Source organism: Panulirus ornatus, chromosome 58 (genome assembly GCF_036320965.1).
Source record: "Panulirus ornatus isolate Po-2019 chromosome 58, ASM3632096v1, whole genome shotgun sequence".
Taxonomy (NCBI): Eukaryota; Metazoa; Arthropoda; class Malacostraca; order Decapoda; family Palinuridae; genus Panulirus; species Panulirus ornatus.
The window spans coordinates 28377069-28400121 of record NC_092281.1 but is presented as its reverse complement, the minus strand read 5'-3'; the positions used below and the strand labels follow the sequence as shown (position 1 = coordinate 28400121).

Below are 23053 nucleotides of genomic sequence, written 5' to 3'. Positions count from 1 at the left end.
CCGATCACTCAAAATTCTTTTCACTCCATCTTTCCACCTCCAATTTGGTCTCCCACTTGTCATTCCCTCCACCTCTGACACTTATATCCTCTTGGTCAATCTTTCCTCACTCATTCTCTCCATGTGACCAAACCATATCAAAACATCCTCTTCTACTCTCTCAACCACACTCCTCTTATTACCACACATCTCTCTTACCCTATTATTACTTACACAATGAAACCACCTCACACCACATATTGTCCTCAAACATCTCATTTCCAGCACATCCACCCTCCTCCGCACAACTCTATCCATAGCCCACACCTCGCAACCATATAACATTGTTGGAACCACTATTCCTTCAAACATATCCATTTTTTGCTCTCCAAAATAATGTTTTCGACTTCCACACATTCTTCAACACTCCCAGAACTTTTGTCCCCTTCCTAACCATATGATTCACTTCCACTTCCATGGTTCCATCTGCTGCCAAATCCACTCCCAGATATCTAAAACACTTCTTCCTCCAGTTTTTCTCCATTCAAACTTTTTTTTTTTTTTTATTATTATACTTTGTCGCTGTCTCCCGCTGGTCCCTCAACCCTACTGTACCTAATAACCGTGCTCTTACTCACATTTACTCTCAGCTTTCTTCTTTCACAAACTTTACCAAACTCAGTCACCAGCTTCTGCAGTTTCTCACACGAATCAGCCACCACGCTGTATCATCAGCGAATAACAACTGACTCACTTCCCAAACTATCTCATCCACAACAGACTGCATACTTGCCCCTCTTTCCAAAACTCATGCATTCACCTCCCTAACAACCCCATCCATAAACAAATTAAACAACCATGGAGACATCACACACCCCTGCCGCAAATCTACATTCAGTGAGAACCAATCACTTTCCTCTCTTCCTACATGTACACATGCCTTACACCCTTGATACTTTTCACTGCTTCTAACATCTTGCCTCCCTCATCATGTATTCTTAATACCTTCCACAGAGCATCTCTATCAACTCTGTCATATGCCTTCTCCAGATACATAAATGCCACATACAAATCCATTTGTTTTTCTAAGTATTTCTTACATACATTCTTCAAAGCAAACACCTGATCCACACATCTACCACTTCTGAAACCACACTGCTCCTCCCCAATCTGATGCTCTGTACATGCCTTTACCCTCTCAATCAATACCCTACCATATAATTTCCCAGGAATACTCAACAAACTTATACCTCTGTAATTTGACCACTCACTTTTATCCCCATTGCCTTTGTGCAATGGTACTATGCAAGCATTCCGCCAATCCTCAGGCACCTCACCATGAGTCATACATACATTAAATAACCTTACCAACCAGTCAACAATAGTCACCCCCTTTTTTTTGATAAGATTCCACTGCAATACCATCCAAACCCGCTGCCTTGCCGGCTTTCTTCTTCAGCAAAGCTTTTACTACCTCTTCTCTGTTTACTAAATCATTTTCCCTAACCCTCTCACTTTGCACACCACCTCAACCAAAACTCCCAATGTCTGCCACTCTATCATCAAACACATTCAACAATCCTTCAAAATACTCACTCCATCTCCTTCTCACATCACCACTACTTGCTATCACCTCCCCATTAGCCCCCTTCACTGAATTTCCCATTTGTTCCCTTGTCTTACGCACTTTATTTACCTCCTTCCAAAACATCTTTTTATTCTCCCTAAAATTTAATGATACTCTCTCACCCCAACTCTCATTTGCCCTCTTTTTCACCTCTTGCACCTTTCTCTTGACCTTCTGCCTCTTTCTTTTATACATCTCCTGGTCACTTGCATTTTTTCCTTGCAAAAATCATCCAGATGCCTCTTTCTTCTCCTTCACTAATAATCTTACTTCTTCATCCCACCCCCCACGCTTCTCATGCCACAAGCATCTTTTGCGCAAGCTATCACTGCTTCCTTAAACACATCCCATTCCTCCCCCACTCCCCTTACCTCCTTTGTTCTCCCCTTTTTCCATTCTGTACTCAGTCTCTCCTGGTACTTCCTCACACAAGTCTCCTTCCCAAGCTCACTTACTCTTACCACTCTTTTCACCCCAACATTCTTCTTTTCTGAAAACCTCTACAAATCTTCACCTTCGCCTTCGCCTCCACAAGATAACGATCAGACATCCCTCCAGTTGCACCTCTCAGCACATTAACATCCAAAAGTCTCTCTTTCGCTCGCCTGTCAATTAACACATAATCCAATAACGCTCTCTGGCCATCTCTCCTACTTACAAACGTTTACTTATGTATATCTCTCTTTTTAAACCAGGTATTCCCAATCACCAATCCTTTTTCAGCATGTAAATCTACAAGCTCTTCACCATTTCTATATACAACACTGAACACCCCATGTACACCAATTATTCCCTCAACTGCCAACTTACTCACCTTTGCATTCAAATCACCTTTCACTATAACCCGGTCTTGCATCAAAACTACTAACACACTCACTCAGCTGCTCCCAAAACACTTGCCTCTCATGATCTTTCTTCTCATGCCCAGGTGCATATGCACCGATAATCACACATCTCTCTCCATCCACTTTCAGTTTTACCCATATCAATCTAGAGTTTACTTTCTTACACTCTATCACATACTCCCACCACTCCTGTTTCAGGAGTAGTGCTACTCCTTCCCTTGCTCTTGTCCTCTCACTAACCCGACTTTACTCCCAAGACATTCCCAAACCACTCTTCCCGTTTACCCTTGAGCTTCGTTTCGCTCAGGGCCAAAACATCCAGGTTCCTTTCCTCAAACATACTGCCTATCTCTCCTTTTTTCTCATCTTGGTTACATCCACACACATTTAGACAACCCAATCTGAACCTTCGAGGAGGATGAGCACTCCCCGCATGACTGCTTCTTCTGTTTCCCCTTTTAGAAAGTCAAAATACAAGGAGGGGAGGGTTTCCAGTCCCCCACTCCCGTCCCCTTTAGTTCGCCTTCTACAACACATGAGGAATGCATGGGAAGTATTCTTTCTCCCCTATCCCCAGGGAATTTATAAGTTAGGATAGGAATTTATAAATTAGAACCTCTGAAGCCCATTAAAAGGAATTTTAGCCATGCATTAGGTGAAATGGTTCTTTAAGTAGTAGTACATTAAAGTGAATTTCCATTTAATGATCTGCTTTCATGAGAATAATACCTGTTTAAGATAAAAGCCATTTGACTTGCATAACTTTTTCCAGGAACATATCCCTTATGCAAAGCAAGGAAATCCTGTATTGTTTTATGGCTCGTAACAGTAATCTGATGAAAATTATATCTCTGTAGGCTTGCAGTATTAGAAGTGATTTTAAACTGGTGTTTGATTGTTGACAATCTGATTTGCTGTGCTGCAACTAATGTATATTTAAGAATTATATGTATATTTTGTACGATTTTCATTTGTCTTACTGTAAGGAACTCTTCACAACAGGTTCTGATGGCCTTTACACAAACGTTGCATCTGCTAAGGCCCAGCAAGTGCCCAGGCTTTGCCTATGCTTGGTTGGAGATTGTTAGTCACCGGGTGTTTATTGGACGCATGTTGGCTATCACACCACAACAGAAAGGATGGTCTATGTACTCCATGTTATTAGCAGATCTTTTTAAATTCTTAGCACCCTTTTTAAGAAATGCTGAACTTGCCAAGCCTCTCAATGTTCTTTATAAGGTAAAGATTAAGAATAGAAATTGGTATTGACAAAGCTGTAAGTGATATACATGTGCTGTGAAGTATTAAATGTATATATGTATATATATATGTATATATAGTGTGTTTATATATTATGTGTGTTTTGTAAAAATTATGATATTGACTGTTATACAGGGTAACTAACATGATTTTTTTGTTATCTTAGGGAACCCTTCGTGTTTTGTTGGTTCTCCTGCATGACTTTCCTGAATTCTTGTGCGAGTACCACTATGGATTCTGCGATGTCATCCCTCCAAATTGCATTCAGATGCGTAATCTCATTCTCTCTGCCTTCCCTCGAAACATGCGCCTTCCGGATCCTTTTACACCAAATCTTAAAGTGGACATGCTACCTGAAATCACAGTATCACCCAAGATACATACTACTGTTGCCAACCTCATTCAGCCTCCAGAGTTCAAGAAGAATTTGGATTCTTATCTAAAAAACAGGACTCCTGTTACATTTCTCTCAGATATGAGAACCTATCTACAGGTGTGTTGAATACTTTAGATGGTTTGGTTTCATTAGTGCTGCTGTTAATGTGTTAATTCATCAGATGGTGTTAGATTATTTATATTCATTTATTATACTTTGTTGCTGTTTCCCGTGTTAGCTAGGTAGTGCAAGGAAACAGACGAAAGGATGGCCCAACCCACCCACATACACATGTATATACATACACATCCACAGATGCACATATACATACCTATACATTTCAACATATACATATATATACATATACAGACATATACATATATACAGGTACATAATTCATACTTGCTGCCTTTATTCATTCCCGTCGCCACCCCACCACACATGAGATGACAACCCCCTCCCCCCACATGCGGGTGAGGTAGCACTAGGAAAAGACAACAAAGGCCACATTCGTTCACACTCAGTCTCTAGCTGTCATGTAGAATGCACGGAGACCACAGCTCCCTTTCCACATCCAGGCCCCACAAAACTTTCCATGGTTTACCCCAGACACTTCACATGCCCTGGTTCAATCCGTTGACAGCAAGTCGACCCCGGTATACCACATCGTTGCAATTCACCCTATTCCTTCCATGCCTTTCACCCTCCTGCATGTTCAGGCCCTGATCACTCAAAATCTTTTTCACTCCATCTTTCCACCTCCAATTTGGTCTCCCACTTCTCCTCATTCCCTCCACCTCTGATGCATATGTCCTCTTTGTCAATCTTTCGTCACTCATTCTCTCCATGTGACCACCTCCCTAACAACCCCATCCATAAACAAGTTAAACAACCATGGAGACATCACGCACCCTGCCACAAACCGACATTCACTGAGAACCAATCACTTTCTTCTCTTCCTACTCGTACACATGCCTTACATCCTCGATAAAAACTTTTCACAGCTTCTAACAACTTGCCTCCCTTACCATATATTCTTCATACCTTCCACAGAGCATCTCTATCAACTCTTATCATATGCCTTCTCCAGATCCATAAATGCTACATACAAATCCATTTGCTTTTCTAAGTATTTCTCACATACATTCTTCAAAGCAAACACCTGATCCACACATCCTATACCACTTCTGAAACCACACTACTCTGCCCCAATCTGATGCTCTGTATATTCCTTCACCCTCTCAATCAATACCCTCCCCATATAATTTCCCAGGAATACTTGACAAACCTATACCTCTGTAATTTGAGCACTCACCTGTATCCTGTTATAGTGATGGGTGATTTGAATGCAAAGGTGAGTAATGTGGTAGTTGAGGAAATAATTGGTGTACATGGGGTGTTCAGTGTTGTAAATGGAAATGGTGAAGAGCTGGTAGATTTACATGCTGAAAAAGGACTGGTGATTGGGAATACCTGGTTTAAAAAGCGAGATATACGTAAGTATACGTGTGTAAGTAGGAGAGATGGCCAGAGAGCGTTATTGGATTACGTGTTAATTGACAGGCGCGCGAAAGAGAGAGTTTTGGATGTTAATGTGCTGAGAGGTGCAACTGGAGGGATGTCTGATCATTATCTTGTGGAGGCTAAGGTGAAGATTTGTATGGGTTTTCAGAAAAGAATAGTGAATGTTGGGGTCAAGAGGGTGGTGAGAGTAAGTGAGCTTGGGAAGGAGACTTGTGTGAGGAAGTACCAGGAGAGACTGAGTACAGAATGGAAAAAGGTGACAACAATGGAAGTGAGGGAAGAATGGGATGTATTTAGGGAATCAGTGATGGATTGCGCAAAAGATGCTTATGGCATGAGAAGAGTGGGAGGTGGGTTGATTAGAAAGGGTAGTGAGTGGTGGGATGAAGAAGTAAGATTATTAGTTAAAGAGAAGAGAGAGGCATTTGGACGATTTTTGCAGGGAAAAAATGCAAATGAGTGGGAGATGTATAAAAGAAAGAGACAGAAGGTCAAGAGAAAGGTGCAAGAGGTGAAATAGAGGGCAAATGAGAGTTGGGGTGAGAGAGTATCATTAAATTTTAGGGAGAATAAAAAGATGTTCTGGAAGGAGGTAAATAAAGTGCGTAAGACAAGGGAGCAAATGGGAACTTCAGTGAAGGGCGCAAATGGGGAGGTGATAACAAGTAGTGATGATGTGAGAAGGAGATGGAGTGAGTATTTTGAAGGTTTGTTTAATGTGTTTGATGATAGAGTGGCAGATATAGGGTGTTTTGGTCGAGGTGGTTTCCAAAGTGAGAGGGTTAGGGAAAATGATTTGGTAAACAGAGAAGAGGTAGTAAAAGCTTTGTGGAAGATGAAAGCCGGCAAGGCAGCAGGTTTGGATGGTATTGCAGTGGAATTTATTAAAAAAGGGGGTGACTGTATTATTGACTGGTTGGTAAGGTTATTTAATGTATGTATGACTCATGGTGAGGTGCCTGAGGATTGGCGGAATGCGTGCATAGTGCCATTGTACAAAGGCAAAGGGGATAAGAGTGAGTGCTCAAATTTCAGAGGTATAAGTTTGTTGAGTATTCCTGGTATATTATATGGGAGGGTATTGATTGAGAGGGTGAAGGCATGTACAGAGCATCAGATTGGGGAAGAGCAGTGTGGTTTCAGAAGTGGTAGAGGGAGTGTGGATCAGGTGTTTGCTTTGAAGATTTTTTTTTTTTTTTTTTTTTTTTTTTTTTTTTTTTTTCGCTGTCTCCCGCGTTTGCGAGGTAGTGCAAGGAAACAGATGAAAGAAATGGCCCAACCCACCCACATACACATGTATATACATACGTCCACACACGCAAATATACATACCTATACATCTTTCCATGGTTTACCCCAGACGCTTCACATGCCCTGATTCAATCCACTGACAGCACGTCAACCCCGGTATACCACATCGATCCAATTCACTCTATTCCTTGCCCTCCTTTCACCCTCCTGCATGTTCAGGCCCCGATCACACAAAATCTTTTTCACTCCATCTTTCCACCTCCAATTTGGTCTCCCACTTCTCCTCGTTCCCTCCACCTCCGACACATATATCCTCCTGGTCAATCTTTCCTCACTCATTCTCTCCATGTGCCCAAACCATCTCAAAACACCCTCTTCTGCTCTCTCAACCATGCTCTTTTTATTTCCACACATCTCTCTTACCCTTACGTTACTTACTCGATCAAACCACCTCACACCACACATTGTCCTCAAACATCTCATTTCCAGCACATCCATCCTCCTGCGCACAACTCTATCCATAGCCCACGCCTCGCAACCATACAACATTGTTGGAACCACTATTCCTTCAAACATACCCATTTTTGCTTTCCGAGATAATGTTCTCGACTTCCACACATTCTTCAAGGCTTCCAGAATTTTCGCCCCCTCCCCCACCCTATGATCCACTTCCGCTTCCATGGTTCCATCCGCTGCCAGATCCACTCCCAGATATCTAAAACACTTTATTTCCTCCAGTTTTTCTCCATTCAAACTTACCTCCCAATTGACTTGACCCTCAACCCTACTGTACCTAATTACCTTGCTCTTATTCACATTTACTCTTAACTTTCTTCTTTCTCACACTTTACCAAACTCAGTCACCAGCTTCTGCAGTTTCTCACGTGAATCAGCCACCAGCGCTGTATCATCAGCAAACAACAACTGACTCACTTCCCAAGCTCTCTCATCCCCAACAGACTTCATACTTGCCCCTCTTTCCAAAACTCTTGCATTTACCTCCCTAACAACCCCATCCATAAACAAATTAAACAACCATGGAGACATCACACACCCCTGCCGCAAACCTACATTCAGTGAGAACCAATCACTTTCCTCTCTTCCTACACGTACACATGCCTTACATCCTCGATTAAAACTTTTCACTGCTTCTAACAACTTGCCTCCCACACCATATATTCTTAATACTTTGCACAGAGCATCTCTATCAACTCTATCATATGCCTTCTCCAGATCCATAAATGCTACATACAAATCCATTTGCTTTTCTAAGTATTTCTCACATACATTCTTCAAAGCAAACACCTGATCCACACATCCTCTACCACTTCTGAAACCACACTGCTCTTCCCCAATCTGATGCTCTGTACATGCCTTCACCCTCTCAATCAATACCCTCCCATATAATTTACCAGGAATTCTCAACAAACTTATACCTCTGTAATTTGAGCACTCACTCTTATCCCCTTTGCCTTTGTACAATGGCACTATGCACGCATTCCGCCAATCCTCAGGCACTCACCATGAGTCATACATACATTAAATAACCTTACCAATTAGTCAATAATACAGTCACCCCCTTTTTTAATAAATTCCACTGCAATACCATCCAAACCTGCTGCCTTGCCGGCTTTCATCTTCCACAAAGCTTTTACTACCTCTTCTCTGTTTACCAAATCATTTTCCCTAACCCTCTCACTTTGTACACCACCTCGACCAAAACACCCTATATCTGCCACTCTATCATCAAACACATTCAACAAACCTTCAAAATACTCACTCCATCTCCTTCTCACATCACCACTACTTATCCCCTCCCCATTTGCACCCTTCACTAAAGTTCCCATTTGCTCCCTTGTCTTACGCACTTTATTTACCTCCCTCCAGAACGTCTTTTTATTCTACCTTTGAAGAATGTATGTGTGAAATACTTAGAAAAGCAAATGGATTTGTATGTAGCATATATGGATCTGGAGAAGGCATATGATAGAGTTGATAGAGATGCTCTCTGGAAGGTATTAAGAATATATGATGTGGGAGGCAAGTTGTTAGAAGCAGTGAAAAGTTTTTATCGAGGATGTAAAGCATGTGTACGTGTAGGAAGAGAGGAAAGTGATTGGTTCTCAGTGAATGTAGGTTTGCGGCAGGGGTGTGTGATGTCTCCATGGTTGTTTAATTTGTTTATGGATGGGGTTGTTAGGGAGGTGAATGCAAGAGTTTTGGAAAGAGGGGCAAGTATGAAGTCTGTTGTGGATGAGAGAGCTTGGGAAGTGAGTCAGTTGTTGTTCGCTGATGATACAGTGCTGGTGGCTGATTCATGTGAGAAACTGCAGAAGCTGGTGACTGAGTTTGGTAAAGTGTGTGAAAGAAGAAAGTTAAGAGTAAATGTGAATAAGAGCAAGGTTATTAGGAGAAAAACTGGAGGAAGTAAAGTGTTTTAGATATCTGGGAGTGGATCTGGCAGTGAATGGAACCATGGAAGTGGAGGTGGATCATAGGGTGGGGGAGGGGGCGAAAGTCCTGGGAGCCTTGAAGAATGTGTGGAAGTCGAGAACATTATCTCGGAAAGCAAAAATGGGTATGTTTGAAGGAATAGTGGTTCCAACAATGTTGTATGGTTGCGAGGCGTGGGATATGGATAGAGTTGTGCGCAGGAGGATGGATGTGCTGGAAATGAGATGTTTGAGGACAATATGTGGTGTGAGGTGGTTTGATCGAGTAAGTAACGTAAGGGTAAGAGAGATGTGTGGAAATAAAAAGAGTGTGGTTGAGAGAGCAGAAGAGGGTGTTTTGAAATGGTTTGGTCACATGGAGAGAATGAGTGAGGAAAGATTGACCAAGAGGATATATGTGTCGGAGGTGGAGGGAACGAGTAGAAGTGGGAGACCAAATTGGAGGTGGAAAGATGGAGTGAAAAAGATTTTGTGTGATCGGGGCCTGAACATGCAGGGAGGGTGAAAGGAGGGCAAGGAATAAAGTGAATTGGATCGATGTGGTATACTGGGGTTGACATGCTGTCAGTGGATTGAATCGGCAGGTGAAGCGTCTGGGGTAAACCATGGAAAGCTGTGTAGGTATGTATATTTGCGTGTGTGGACGTGTATGTATATACATGTGTATGGGGGTGGGTTGGGCCATTTCTTTCGTCTGTTTCCTTGCGCTACCTCGCAAACGCGGGAGAAAAAAAAAAAAACCTGTATCCCCTTTGTCTTTGTACATTGGCACTATGCATGCATTCCGCCAATCCTCAGGAACCTCACCATGAGTCGTACATACATTAAATATCCTTACCAACCAGTCAACAACACAATCATCCCCTTTTTTAATAAATTCCACCGCAATACCATCTAAACCCGCTGCCTTGCTTGCTTTCATCTTTCACAAAGCTTTTACAACCTCTTCTCCCTAACCCTCTCACTTCGCACACCTCCTCGACCAAAACACCCTATATCTGCCACTCTTATCATCTAACGCATTCAACAAGCCTTCAAAATACTCACTCCATCTTCTCACATCACCACTACTTGTTATCACCTCCCCATTAGCCCCCTTCACCGATGTTCCCATTTGTTCTATTATGTTACGCACTATATATACCTCCTTCCAAAGCATTTTTTTTTTATTCTCCCTAAAATTTAATGATACTTTCTCACCACAACTCTCATTTGCCCCCTTTTTTATGTCTTGCACCTTTCTCTTGACCGTGCCTCTTTCTTTTATATATCTTCCAGTCATTTGCACTATTTCCCTGCAAAACATGTCCAAATGCCTCTCTCTTCTCTTTCACTAATAATCTTACTTCTTCATCCCACCCCTCACTATCCTTTCTAACCTTCCCACCTCCCATGCTTCTCATGCTGCAAGCATCTTTTACGCAAGCCATCACTGCTTCCCTAAATACATCCCATTCCTCCCCCCACTCCCCTTATGTCCTTTGCTCTCACATTTTTCCATTCTGCTCTCAGTCTCTCCTGGTACTTCCTCACACAAGTCTCCTTTCCAAGCCCACTTCCTCTCTTCACTCTCTTCATCCTAACATTCTCTCTTCTTTTCTGAAAACCCCTACAAAATAATGATCAGACATCCCTCCAGTTGCACCTCTCAGCACATTAACATCCAAAAGTCTCTCTTTCATGTGCCTATCAATTAACACGTAATCCAATAACGCTCTCTGGTCATCTCTCCTACTTACATATGTATACTTATGTATATCTCTCTTTTTAAACCAGGTATTCCCAATCGCCAGTCCTTTTACAGTACACAAATATACAAGCTCTTCACCATTTCTATTTACAAAACTGAACACCTTATGTACACCAATTATTCCCTCACCTGCCACATTACTCACCTTTGCATTCAAATCACTCATCACTATAACCTGGACTCGTGCATCAAAACTACTAACACACTCACTCAGCTGCTCCCAAAACACTTGCCTCTCATGATCTTCTCTTGCCGAGGTGCATATTATGGAACTAATAAACCATTAGTTATGTGCAATGTGTGAAAGTCCTTTCATATGCAGACAATCACACAATTACGTGACAGCTCCCCAGTACTGCACAAATAACTAAAAACATGAAGCATTGCATTACACTGGTAGAACATTGACATGAATAAGACATAATTCTTGCATCCCCACTGATAGTCTTTCTCCCAAGTAACCACTCAATAGATGTCAAATTCATCATGCAATCTCATATTACCATGAATGATTGACAACTGATGGTACTTTAGCTGCCTCTCCCATAGACAAAGCAACACTCTCTGGTTCCCGTTTTTCCTCCGACTCCACCTTGGGTGACGAACATTCCTTCGCCCCCTGCTCCTCCTTTTACTAATCCTATGCCCCTTCTTGTAATGTCTTTTCAAACTGTCCGAAATGTGCTTCTCTGTGTGGACATAGGCAAGGCTTATGGTTCTAATGGCATCCATTCCCATGTACTGAAAGAGTGTGCTCCTGAATACTGTTCTGTTTCTCTTAAAAACCAAAATTTTTCCTTCTGGGAACCATACATTGTTACATCCCTTCACTAAGAAGGGTGACCATTCTGACTCCTGTAACTATCATTCTGATGCTTTGATATCTACCATTTCCAAAGTCTTTGAATCCCTCTCCAGGTCCCATATCCTCTCCCATAGACAAAGCAACACTCTTTGGTTCCCTCTTTTCTTCTAACTCCACCTTGGGTGACTCGAACATTCCTTCACCCCCCTGCTGCTCCTTTTACTAATCCTATGCCCCTTCCTGTAATCTCTTTTCGAACTGTCTGAAAATTGCTTCTCTGTGTGGACATAAGCAAGGCTTATGGTCCTAATGGCTTCCTTTCCCATGTACTGAAAGAGTGTGCCTCTGAACGCTGTTCTGTTTCTCTTTAAAAACCAAAATTTTTCCTTCTCCTTGGAACCATACATTGATACATCCTTTTCCTAAGAAGGGTGACCATTCTGACTCCTCTAATTATCATCCTATTGCTTTGACATCTACCATTTCCGTAGTCTTTGAATCCCTTTTCAGGTTCCATATCCTTAGACACCTTGAAAATCATATTCTTCTTTCTGATCCTTAAGGTGAGATCTACTGGTGATATTCTTTCCTATCTTACTAATGTCTGGTCATAAACCCTGAAAGATTTTAGGGAGTCATGTGTAGTTGCCCTTGACATATCAAAGGCTTTTAATGGTGTGGCATCAAGGTCTCATCCATAAGCTCCTGTCTTTTGGTTTCCTTCCCTCTCTTTGCACCTTCACATCTAGCTTCCTTATCAGCCAATCTGTCTCTGTGGTTGTTGATGTATCAGCCTCCTCCATTTCTTCATCAATAGTGATGTCTCTCATGGTTCTCTCCAGTTTCCTGCACTTTTTCTCATTTTACTCAGTGATTTCCTCTCCTCCACAAATAATCCAATGCACTCTTATGCTGACAACTCTATATTGCATTCAGTCACATCCTTCAATAATACTCCCTCTCCTCTCACTCAATGAGCATCTTGTCTTGACACAGTTTCCTCAGTACTTCATTAAACTCAGACTTGGACAGGGTATCTCAGTGGGGTACCCAAAGCCTTGTTAAGTTTAATGCCTCCAAGACCCAGTTTCTATCCATCTCTCTATTAAAAGCTCCTCACACCTTGTCTCATTAGATGGTTCTGTAATTATACCTCTTGTCTTGGTAAAGAGACTTGGTATTACTGTAACATTCACTCTGTCTTGGGAACTCCACATTACAGGGATAGCTAAGTCTACCTTTAAGAAATTGGGTGTCCTGTTTAGATGTCAAAACTTCTTTTGTTGTTGATAGTGGCAGTGTTTTTTCAAAGGAATTATTTGCCCTTATGTGGAATACTGCTTTCAAGTCTAGGGTGGGTCTAGCTCTGCATACTTACTTGACATAGTTGAGTCAAAAGCAGTCTGACTTATAACTGTCCCAGGCAAACTTCCAAACATGGCCCTCTTGGCCCTACACTGCCATGTTGGTTTACTCTCCCTCTTCTGTAGGTATTGCTTTGGTTTTTGCTCCCGAGATCTGGCTGCTTGTGTGCACACGCCACTAGCTAGACCATGCAGTACTTGGCAAGCTGCTGCATCACATGATTATTGTGTGGCCATCAACAACTTAAGGATGGGCCCTTTTGATACCTGCTTCTTTCTGTGCAGACCAAAGATTTGGAACTCGCTTCTTTCTCATGTCTTTCCCAATAACTATGGCCTGGCCCATTTCAAAAGGCAGGTTTTTCTTTTCCTCCAAAATTCATAAGTGCTTTCCCGTATCTTTTCTTTTTCCATATCATAATTCTGTCCATATTTCAATTAAGGCCCAGTCTTGATGTGGACTTTTGTCTGTGACTGGAGCCTTCAACATCAGAAAAGAAAAAGAATGTATCTCCTCAGAACTTATACCAGTACCAGTTTTGGACAAGAAAAAGAACTCCTCAGCAACCTATAGAAACAAATCTTCTCCACCATAGACTATTCCTTACCTGGGTGGTCACCTACCCATTCAAAATCAAACAAAACAGAATTATAAAACATCCAAAGTAAAGCTCCCAGAACAGTCACTGGTTTGTTGGCAACCACAAACATTAAAACCTGTACAATAAAACGAGAATGCATATAATCCCATCTCAACATGCTCAGCATCCTTTTCTATGCTACAGCACACATACCCCTTCCCACTGGTTATTTCACAACTATCTTCCAGCCTCCACATACACACACAATCTATACTCACAGGTTCCTCTGCCTCCAACAAACACCACATCAGCAAAATATATTCACAGCATATTGACTCAACAGATACTAAACACCAGCCGTCCAACTTAATCTTGAACACTGATCATTAGAGGTACAGCCTTTTGATACAATACTTCAAATGTATGGGTCAGACTCTATCTTATATCTGACAGCTGCTCCAATTGGAATTCCGTCAAGGGATGGCGACAGCAATACAGTCACCATAACTAGTGAACTCCAACGCTGCTTCTTAGCCTTAAGTGCCTTACCCTTAATATGCCACTATAATGCAGTATTTGCAGAGGAACCTACCTAATGTTCCTACTGACTACTATTGCTTAGTACTCCTACTAACTACTACTGCCTAATGTTTGTACCTAATGCCCCTGCCTCAATATTACTACTTATTACTACTATCTGCCTGAGCTTAAGGCACCACACACCACCTCATTGTTGCACAACTCAATTTAGCAGGATCTCTCATACCCAAGATGCATTTTCCACACTAGAGACACCTTAGTTTCTGTGCATTTTCCCTGCCAAGACAAATACACATCACCACACTTTTTGGCCTGTTACCCCTACTATAGGACGTGGATGGCCTCCTTGGTGCCGTGGTAGCCAAATTGAGAAAAGGTTTTGGGGCAGGAGCAAGTAAGGAAGTATGTTTTTCTCCCAATAGATAGGGTCATCAAGTATGTTGGAATTGCTGAAGTATAACATTAAATGTTCAGTTACTTAGAATGACTCATTCTGAAATATAAAAGGGTCATGACCCTTTTTTTTCTTTCATTTTTTATCGGTATCATTTTTTCAAGTATTGTGATATATTATTCAAACCTTTCAGAATAGATTTATGATTTTATTCATCTGTTATTCATGATTACCACCACCTTCTCCTCTACTTCACCACCACGGGGAGGATGAGATACAGTATGTGGTAAACTATCTTCTTGAAACTGCCATAGAATTCTTTAGAGTTAATATGGATGCTTCATGTGTTCATATATAATGATATGGTGTCCTGTATTCTTTCCATTTTTATGCCAGATAAAGATCCTGCCATTGCTACAAGCTGTAGACCTAATGTACTGCATAGTTGCCTTTGCAAGTTATTGAAGAAAATTTCTGATGTTAGAATGATTTGATAATTTGAAAAAATATTGTATCTATCCATTCCAGTATGGTTTTAGGATATTTTGATGTATCACATACCTCTTGATAGGAATATCAAATGACACTCAGAAAGGACATGCTAGTTATTAGACAACAGCAGTATTCCTTGATACAGAGAAAGCTAGTGATACTAAGAGATATGCTTTCATAAGTTAATTCCACAAAATAGGCCTTCAAGGCAGTTTACTCAAGTTTTTGAAAATCAAGAAAATGAAGGTATAGGTTGGTAGTGAGTATTCAAGAATTCCCAAGGAAGATGATATACCACTTGATAGTGTATTAAAGTGTTACCTGCTTGATTACTGTCATTGTAGATGCTTTTGATAGTTTTTAAACATTGTAGACTCTTTTCCAGGGAATGTTAAGGCATTTCCTTTTTGTTAATTTGGCTATCTGTTTATTTATTTATTTATTATACTTTGTCGCTGTCTCCTGCGTTAGCGAGGTAACACAAGGAAACAGGAGAAAGAATGGCCCAACCCACCCACATACACATGTATATAGATAAACACCCACACACTCACATATACATACCTATACATTTCAATGCATGTGAATAAGAGCAAGGTTATTGGGCACAGTAGGGTTGAGGGTCAAGTCAATTGGGAGGTAAGTTTGAATGGAGAAAAACTGGAGGAAGTGAAGTGTTTTAGATATCTGGGAGTGGATTTGGCAGCGAATGGAACCATGGAAGCGGAAGTGAATCATAGGGTGGGGGAGGGGGCGAAAATTCTGTGAGCCTTGAAGAATGTGTGGAAGTTGAGAACATTATCTCAGTAAGCAAAAATGGGTATGTTTGAAGGAATAGTAGTTCCAACAATGTTGTATGGTTGCGAGGCGTGGGCTATGGATAGAATGTGCGCAGGAGGGTGGATGTGCTGGAAATGAGATGTTTGAGTACAATATGTGGTGTGAGGTTGTTTGATCGAGTAAATAATAATAGGGTAAGAGAGATGGGTGGTAATAAAAAGAGTGTGGTTGAGAGAGCAGAAGAGGGTGTTTTGAAATTGTTTGGTCACATGGAGAGAATGAGTGAGGAAAGATTGACAAAGAGGATATATGTATCAGAAGTAGAGGGAACGAGGAGAAGTGGGGGACCAAATTGGAGGTGGAGAGATGAAGTGAAAAAGATCTTGAGTGATTGGGGCCTGAACATGCAGGAGGGTGAGAGGCTTGCAAGGAATAGAGTGAATTGGAATGATGTGGTATACCGGGGTCGACGTGCTATCAATGGATTGAGCCAGGGCATGTGAAGCCTCTACGGTAAACCATGGAAAGTTCTGTGGGGCCTGGATGTGGAAAGGGAGCTGTGGTTTTGGTGCATTATTACATGACAGCTAGAGACTGAGTGTGAACGAATGTGGCCTTTGTTGTCTTTTCCTAGCGCTACCTCACACACATGAAGGGGGAGGGGGTTGTTATTTCATGTGTGGCGAGGTGGCAATGGGAATAAATAAAGGCAGACAGTATGAATTATGTACATGTGTATACATGTTTATATCTGTGTGTGTGTATATATATGTATACGTTGAGATGTATAGGTATGTATATTTGCGTGTGTGGACGTGTATGTATATACATGTGTATGTGGGTGGGTTGGGCCATTCTTTCGTCTGTTTCCTTGCACTACCTCGCTAACGCGGGAGACAGCGACAAAGCAAGATACACATAAAATAAATAACATTTCAATGTATACATACATATACATACACAGACATATACATATATTCACATGTACATATTCATACTTGCTGCCTTCATCCATTCCCATCACCACCCCGCCACATATGAAATGGTACCCCCCCTCCCCTGGGCGTGTGAGAGGTAGCACTAGGAAAAGACAACAAAGGCCTCATTCATTCTCACTCAGTCTCTAGCTGTCATATGTAATGCACTGAAACCACTGCTCCCTTTCCACATCCAGGCCCCAAAAAACTTTCCATAGTTTACCCCAGACACTTCACATGCCTTGGTTCAATCCATTGACAGCATGTCTACCCCGATATATCACAATCATTCCAATTCACTATTCCTTCCATGCCTTTCACCCTCCTTTATATTCAGGCCCCGATCGCTCAAAATCTTTTTCACTCCATCCTTCCACTGCCAATTTGGTCTCCCATTTCTCCTCCTTCCCTCCACCTCAGACATATATATCCTCTTTGTCAATCTTTCCTCACTCATTCTCTCCATGTGACCAAACTATTTCAATACACCCTCTTCTGATCTCTCAACCACACTTTTTTTATTTCCACACATCTCTCTTACCCTTTCATTACTTACTCGATCAAACCACCTCACACCACATATCCCCAAACATTTTATTTCCAACACATCCACCCTCCACTGCACAACCCTACCTATATAGCCCATGCCTTACAACTATATAGCATTGTTGGAACCACTTTTCCTTGAAATATACCCATTTTTGCTCTCCAAGATAACATTCTCACCTTCCACACATTCTTCAATGCTCCCAGAACCTTCGCCCCCTCCCCCACCCTGTGACTCACTTCTGCTTCCATGGTTCCATCTGCTGCTAAATCCACTTCCAGATATCTAAAACACTTCACTTCCTTCAGTTTTTCTCCATTCAAACTTACCTCCCAATTAACTTGTCCCTCAACCCTACTGAACCTAATAACCTTGCTCTTATTAACATTTACTCTCAGCTTTCTTCTTTCACACACATTACCAAACTCAGTCTCCAACACCTGCAGTTTCTCACCCGAATCAGCCACCAGCACTGTATCATCAGCAAACAACAACCGACTCACTTCCTGAGCCCTCTCATCCCCAACAGACTGGATACTTGCCCCTCACCAGAACTCTTGCATTCACCTCCCAAACAACCCCATGCATAAACAAATTAAACAACCATGGAGACATTATGCACCCCTGCCGCAAACCGACATTCACTGAGAACCAATCACTTTCCTCTCTTCCTACTCATACACATGCATCACATCCTTGATAAAATCTTTTCACTGCTTGTAGCAGCTTACCTCCCACACCATATACTCTTAATACCTTCCACAGAGCATCTCTATCAGCTTCTAACAGCTTACCTCCCACACCATATACTCTTAATACCTTCCACAGAGCATCTCTATCAGCTCTATCATATGCCTTCTCCAGAACCATAAATGCTACATACAAATCCATGTTTTTCTAAGTATTTCTCACATACATTCTTCAAAGCAAACACCTGATCCACACTTCCTTTACCCCTTCTGAAACCACACTACCCTTCCCCAGTCTGATGCTATGTACATGCCTTGACCCTCTCAATCAATATCCTCCCATATAATTTCCTAGGAATACTCAACAAACATTTTTTTTTTTTTTTTTTTTTTTTTTTTATACTTTGTCGCTGTCTCCCGCATTTGCGAGGTAGCGCAAGGAATCAGACGAAAGAAATGGCCCACCCCCCCCCCCCCCCCCCCCCCCATACACATGTACATACACACGTCCACACACGCAAATATACATACCTACACAGCTTTCCATGGTTTACCCCAGACGCTTCACATGCCTTGATTCAATCCACTGACAGCACGTCAACCCCTGTATACCACATGGCTCCAATTCACTCTATTCCTTGCCCTCCTTTCACCCTCCTGCATGTTCAGGCCCCGATCACACAAAATCTTTTTCACTCCATCTTTCCACCTCCAATTTGGTCTCCCTCTTCTCCTCGTTCCCTCCACCTCCGACACATATATCCTCTTGGTCAATCTTTCCTCACTCATTCTCTCCATGTGCCCAAACCATTTCAAAACACCCTCTTCTGCTGTCTCAACCACGCTCTTTTTATTTCCACACATCTCTCTTACCCTTACGTTACTTACTCGATCAAACCACCTCACACCACACATTGTCCTCAAACATCTCATTTCCAGCACATCCATCCTCCTGCGCACATCTCTATCCATAGCCCACGCCTCGCAACCATACAACATTGTTGGAACCACTATTCCTTCAAACATACCCATTTTTGCTTTCCGAGATAATGTTCTCGACTTCCACACATTTTTCAAGGCTCCCAAAATTTTCGCCCCCTCCCCCACCCTATGATCCACTTCCGCTTCCATGGTTCCATCCGCTGACAGATCCACTCCCAGATATCTAAAACACTTCACTTCCTCCAGTTTTTCTCCATTCAAACTCACCTCCCAATTGACTTGACCCTCACCCCTACTGTACCTAATAACCTTGCTCTTATTCACATTTACTCTTAACTTTCTTCTTCCACACACTTTACCAAACTCAGTCACCAGCTTCTGCAGCTTCTCACATGAATCAGCCACCAGCGCTGTATCATCAGCGAACAACAACTGACTCACTTCCCAAGCTCTCTCATCCCCAACAGACTTCATACTTGCCCCTCTTTCCAAAACTCTTGCATTTACCTCCCTAACAACCCCATCCATAAACAAATTAAACAACCATGGAGACATCACACACCCCTGCCGCAAACCTACATTCACTGAGAACCAATCACTTTCCTCTCTTCCTACACGTACACATGCCTTACATCCTCGATAAAAACTTTTCACTGCTTCTAACAACTTGCCTCCCACACCATATATTCTTAATACCTTCCACAGAGCATCTCTATCAACTCTATCATATGCCTTCTCCAGATCCATAAATGCTACATACAAATCCATTTGCTTTTCTAAGTATTTCTCACATACATTCTTCAAAGCAAACACCTGATCCACACATCCTCTACCACTTCTGAAACCGCACTGCTCTTCCCCAATCTGATGCTCTGTACATGCCTTCACCCTCTCAATCAATACCCTCCCATATAATTTACCAGGAATACTCAACAAACTTATACCTCTGTAATTTGAGCACTCACTCTTATCCCCTTTGCCTTTGTACAATGGCACTATGCACGCATTCCGCCAATCCTCAGGCACCTCACCATGAGTCATACATACATTAAATAACCTTACCAACCAGTCAACAATACAGTCACCCCCTTTTTTAATAAATTCCACTGCAATACCATCCAAACCTGCTGCCTTGCCAGCTTTCATCTTCCGCAAAGCTTTTACTACCTCTTCTCTGTTTACCAAATCATTTTCCCTAACCCTCTCACTTTGCACACCACCTCGACCAAAACACCCTATATCTGCCACTCTGTCATCAGACACATTCAACAAACCTTCAAAATACTCATTCCATCTCCTTCTCACATCACCGCTACTTGTTATCACCTCCCCATTTACGCCCTTCACTGAAGTTCCCATTTGCTCCCTTGTCTCCCTCAACAAACATACCTCTGTAATTTGAACACTCACCTTTATCCCCTTTGCCTTTGTACAGTGGCACTATGCATGCATTCTACAAATCCTCAGGCACTTCACCATGAACCATACTTGCATTGAATATCCTCCCCTACCAGTCAACAACACCATCACCCCCCCCCCCCCTTTTTTTTTTTAATAAATTCCACTGCAATACTATCCAAACCCGCTGCCTTGCCGGCTTTCATCTTCTGCAAAGCTTTCACTACATCTTCTCTTGTTTACCAAACCATTCACCCTGACCCTCTCACTTCGCATACCACCTCGGCCAAAACACCCTATATCTACCACTTTATCATCAAACACATTCAACAGACCTTCATATACTCACTCCATTTCCTCACTTCACCACTTCTAGTTATTACCTCCCCATTTGCCCCCTTCACTGATGTTCCCATTTGTTCTCTTGTCTTGCGCACTTTATTTACCTCCTTCCAAAACATCTTTATAATCTCCCTAAAATTTAATGATACTCTCTCTTCTCCAACTCTCATTTGCCATCTTTTTCACTTCTCGCACCTTTCTCTTGACCTCCTGCCTCTTTCTTTTATACATCTCCCAGTCATTTGCACTATTTTCCTGCCTAAATCGTCCAGATGCCTCTCTCTTTTCTTTCAATAACACACTTTTTCCTCCCACCACTCACTACCCTTTCTAATCTGCCCACCTCCCACCTGTCTCATGCCACAGGCATCTTTTTCACAAGCCATCACTGCTTCCTTAAATACATCCCATTCCACCCCCACTCCCCCTACATCATTTGTTCTCACTTTGTACATCCCATTCCCCCTACATCATTTGTTCTCACTTTGTACATCCCATTCCACCTCCACTTCCCCTACATCATTTGTTCTCACCTTTTTCCAATCTGCACTCAATCTCTCCTGGTGCTTTTTCACACAAGTCTCCTTTCCAAGCTCACTTACTCTTACCACTCTCTTCACCCCAATATTCTCTCATCTTTTCTGAAAACCTCTACAAAACTTCATCTTCCCCTCCACGAGATGATGATCAGACATCCCTCCAGTTGCCCCTCCCAACACATTTACATCCAAAAGTCTCTCTTACGTGCACCTATCAAATAACACGTAATCCAATAACGCTCTCTGGCCATCTCTCCTACTTATGTACGTATACTTATGTATATCTCTCTTTTTAAACCAGGTATTCCCAATCAGCACACAGATCTACAAGCTCTTCACCATTTTCATTTACAACACTGAACACACTTTGTACACCAGTTATGCCCTCAACTGCCATATTACTCACCTTTGCATTCAAATCACCCATCACTATAACCCAATCTCATGCATCAAAGCTGCTAACACATTCACTCAGCCACTTCCAAAACACTTGCCTCATGATCTTTCTTCTCATGATAGGTGCATAGACACCAGTAATCACCCATCTCTCTCCATCCACTGTCAGTTTTACCCATATCAATGTAGAGTTTACTTTCTAACACTCTGTCACATACTTCCACAGCTCCTGTTTCAGGAGTAGTGCTACTCCTTCCTTTGCTCTTGTCCTCTCACCCACCCCTGACTTTACTCCCAAGGCATTCCCAAACCACTCATCCCCTTTACCCTTGAGCTTCTTTTCACTCAGAGCCAAAACATCCAGGTTCCTTTTTTCTCATCTTGGTCACATCCACACACATTTTGACACCCCAATCTGAGCCTTCGAGGAGGATGAGCACTCCCTGCATGACTCCTTCTGTTTCCACTTTTAGAAAATTAGAATACAAGGAGAGGAGGGTTTCTAGCCCCAGCTCCAGTCACTTTCTATGACCCGCGGGGAATGCATGGGAAGTATTCTTTCTCCCCTATCCCCAGGGATCTGTTTTACATCAGCATCATCTTCTGGAGTTGCCCTATGCTATTTGCAAGCTGCTGCTGATAAGGTTACTAGTTTGGCTCAGACCTTGGGTTTGATTTCTCTGAACAAAAAGTTATTGCTATACTTTTATGAAACCAGCTAAAATCACCTGTTATGCTTGTATTTTTGAAAAGCATTCCCATTCCATGTATATAGGAGGCAAAATACTTTGGCTTGATTTTGAATAGGAGGGAGACAGCCAGTACGCTATCGCTAAAGTGATAGTCATCTTATAGCTTTCAGACAAAATATTCACTCCTCTGGAAATAAAAAGAATATCATGTTTCCTTCACTCCTCTGGAAATAAAAAGAATAGCATGTCTCCTTCATAGAAAAAATGAAGGCCAGGAAAAGAGCCCTGTATATGAAAATCCTTAAAAGTAAAGTGATAAAAGTGCTAAAGATATTGAAGGAAGTGGCACTTGGAAAACCATGCTAAGGTTGTGCGAGTCATTATTTTGAGTGAAACAAATGTAGCTGCTAGATATATTTTTTGGCCACTGATGACATCCTGAAAGTGGCTAATGTCATAATCATAATATTAGAATATGCATTGGAGCATTAAGATCCTCAAAAGCTGAAA

General features: G+C 42.0%; 1 protein-coding gene across 1 annotated transcript in view; it reads left to right on the top strand.

The window, feature by feature from the left end:
* Positions 1-23053, top strand: part of Not1 (CCR4-NOT transcription complex subunit 1) — a 560605-nt gene that overhangs the window by 505239 nt on the left and 32313 nt on the right. Inside the window, exons 34-35 of the mRNA XM_071695617.1 lie at positions 3454-3690; positions 3878-4204. Coding sequence (XP_071551718.1) covers positions 3454-3690; positions 3878-4204 — 564 coding nt within the window. The remainder of the gene's footprint in view (positions 1-3453; positions 3691-3877; positions 4205-23053) is intronic.